The 2,265-nt window shown below is 35.6% G+C and overlaps 1 protein-coding gene across 1 annotated transcript; it reads left to right on the top strand.

Moving 5' to 3' along the window:
- Positions 1-196: 196 nt before the first annotated feature.
- On the top strand, positions 197-2,014 carry LOC107578099 (cysteine--tRNA ligase, cytoplasmic-like; the record flags this gene model as incomplete). Its single annotated transcript, XM_016264088.1, has 6 exons — positions 197-214; positions 262-350; positions 473-594; positions 992-1,104; positions 1,282-1,410; positions 1,885-2,014. Coding segments are annotated over exons 1-6 (601 nt in total), but the record flags the coding sequence as incomplete, so codon positions are not given.
- Positions 2,015-2,265: the final 251 nt, after the last annotated feature.

The raw sequence follows: 2,265 nt of genomic DNA, 5'->3' as shown, positions 1-2,265 counted from the left end.
AAATAACAGTTTTCTGTTTTAAATATATTTTAAAATGTTATTTATTCCTGTGATGGCAAAGTTGAATTTTCAGAAGCCATTACTCAAGTCTTCAATGTCACATCATCCTTCTGAAACCATTCTAATATGCTGACATTTCACATTATTATCAGTTGAAAACAGCTGTTCTGTTGTGTTATGCGGTGTATATATTGTGATGCATCTATTTACTGATGTTAAGTCTGAGCAATGATGAAAGCCTGAGGTGTCTTTGATTGACAGGTCCTCCCTCCTGAAGTTCTCACACGGGTCAGTGAGTATGTGCCAGAGATTGTGGCATTTGTCAAAGGAATTGTGGACAACGGTTATGGGTAGGAATGGAGCTGTCTTCTTTCTAGATTTATTATTTTGATATTTCACGATATATAACCCAGAAAAAACACTACTTCCAAAGAATATGTCTTAGAATTTATTTCTGCTCTTTTCTCACAAGATACGAATCAAATGGATCGGTATATTTTGACACAGCAAAGTTTGATTCCTGCCCTGCTCACTCTTATGCCAAACTAGTACCAGAAGCCGTTGGTGATCAGAAGGCTCTTCAAGAAGGAGAAGGTACAGGACTAAATTGCAATGCGTCCCTTAAAAGGATTTGCACTTTTATTTTTATTTTTTAAAATGGGTCTTTGAGAAGTACAATAAAAGTATCCAGTTCGACTGTCTGTAATTTCCATGCCAATAGATGTGGAATGGCAATGCAGTTTTGCTGTAATACATTTGTATTGATGCACACCAATAGGGCAGAGGTACTAGATAATGCATACAGCTCTATAATAATCTGAGTAGTGGATACAACAAGCCAAAATGATCCATTGTATAACAGAATGCTATGGCAGGATGCAGGTTTCTTGTACTCTGATTTTTATTTTTTTAATTTTTTTTTGCTATTTCATGTCAAGTGTCTTCTTCGGTGTTCACCTGGACATTGAATTATTATTTTTTTCTTTTGCAGGAGAATTGAGTGTCTCAGCAGACAGACTCAGTGAAAAGAGATCACAGAATGACTTTGCACTGTGGAAGGCCTCCAAGCCTGGAGAACCATCTTGGGACTCCCCTTGGGGAAAGGTGAGGAAGTACACATCTGCAAAACATGCATGTTTAGAAAATAAATAGACGAACATGATGCCTTAAAATGCCTCCTGAGTTGACAGCTTAGTAGTTTTAATATAATAAAACAAAGTTTTGAATGCATCAGTAATGTTTGTAAGTTTAATACTTGAAATTTGCCTGGGGCTGTTAAAGGGGAGACCTGGGTGGCATATTGAGTGTTCCGCCATGGCTGGATCCATTTTGGGAGAGTCAATGGATATCCATGGTGGAGGTTTTGACTTGCGTTTTCCTCATCATGACAATGAGTTGGCGCAGTCTGAGGTGAGAAAATTACAATGTGCTCATATGAAAAATGTCAATTATTAAAATCCAGTTCATTATTTTCTCCAGGTTAATGCTACATTCACGTCACAGTGGAATTACAATAATTGCACATTTCCGACTAGTTAAACCATTCATGTCTTTGTCAAACTTGTAATTAAACACATATTTCTGTTTGATATGCATGCTGTTATAGCCACTGAGACAGTGCGCTTTTTTATTCTGCAAGAGCATATAGAGGTGAAATAATGTAGTGATTAAATATTTTGCTGTCATCAACTACAAAGCCGCACACGGATACATGTTGGTGTTTTGAGCATTGCCACGTAAACAGATGTTTCTGGTTATTATTAAATCTGAAGACTAATGATAAAGAACTTGATCCTGGCCCTTGGTTCTTGTGTGTCACACCTTTACAATTTTATACAATATGTTTCCTTTAAATAATTGATTATTTATTTATTTATTTAACAGGCTTATTTTGAGAATGATCACTGGGTACGATATTTCTTGCACGCCGGTCACCTGACCATTGCCGGATGCAAAATGTCCAAATCTCTGAAGAACTTCATTACTATCAAATATGCCCTGGCCAAACATACAGGTAATCGTGCTACAATTGCAGTATTATTAGAATCGCTGTTACATATTTAGATACATATTTAGTTACATGTATATCTGCATATGGGTCAAAGACTTTATGCTTTTTTGGTTTAAATTTATAATCCCCCCCCCCCCCAAAAAAAATGTTTTTGACTATGAATAACCTGTATGTTTTCAATTTCCAAATAACCTTTATTTTTGATATTTTTTATTGCTACTATTATTATTTGAATGGTTTAAAGTAAAAAAAAA

Source organism: Sinocyclocheilus grahami, unplaced genomic scaffold, assembly GCF_001515645.1.
Source record: "Sinocyclocheilus grahami isolate Dianchi unplaced genomic scaffold, SAMN03320097.WGS_v1.1 scaffold8815.1, whole genome shotgun sequence".
Taxonomy (NCBI): domain Eukaryota; kingdom Metazoa; phylum Chordata; class Actinopteri; order Cypriniformes; family Cyprinidae; genus Sinocyclocheilus; species Sinocyclocheilus grahami.
Note: the sequence above shows the minus strand (reverse complement) of the source record. Positions and strands in the feature narration are given on the sequence as shown.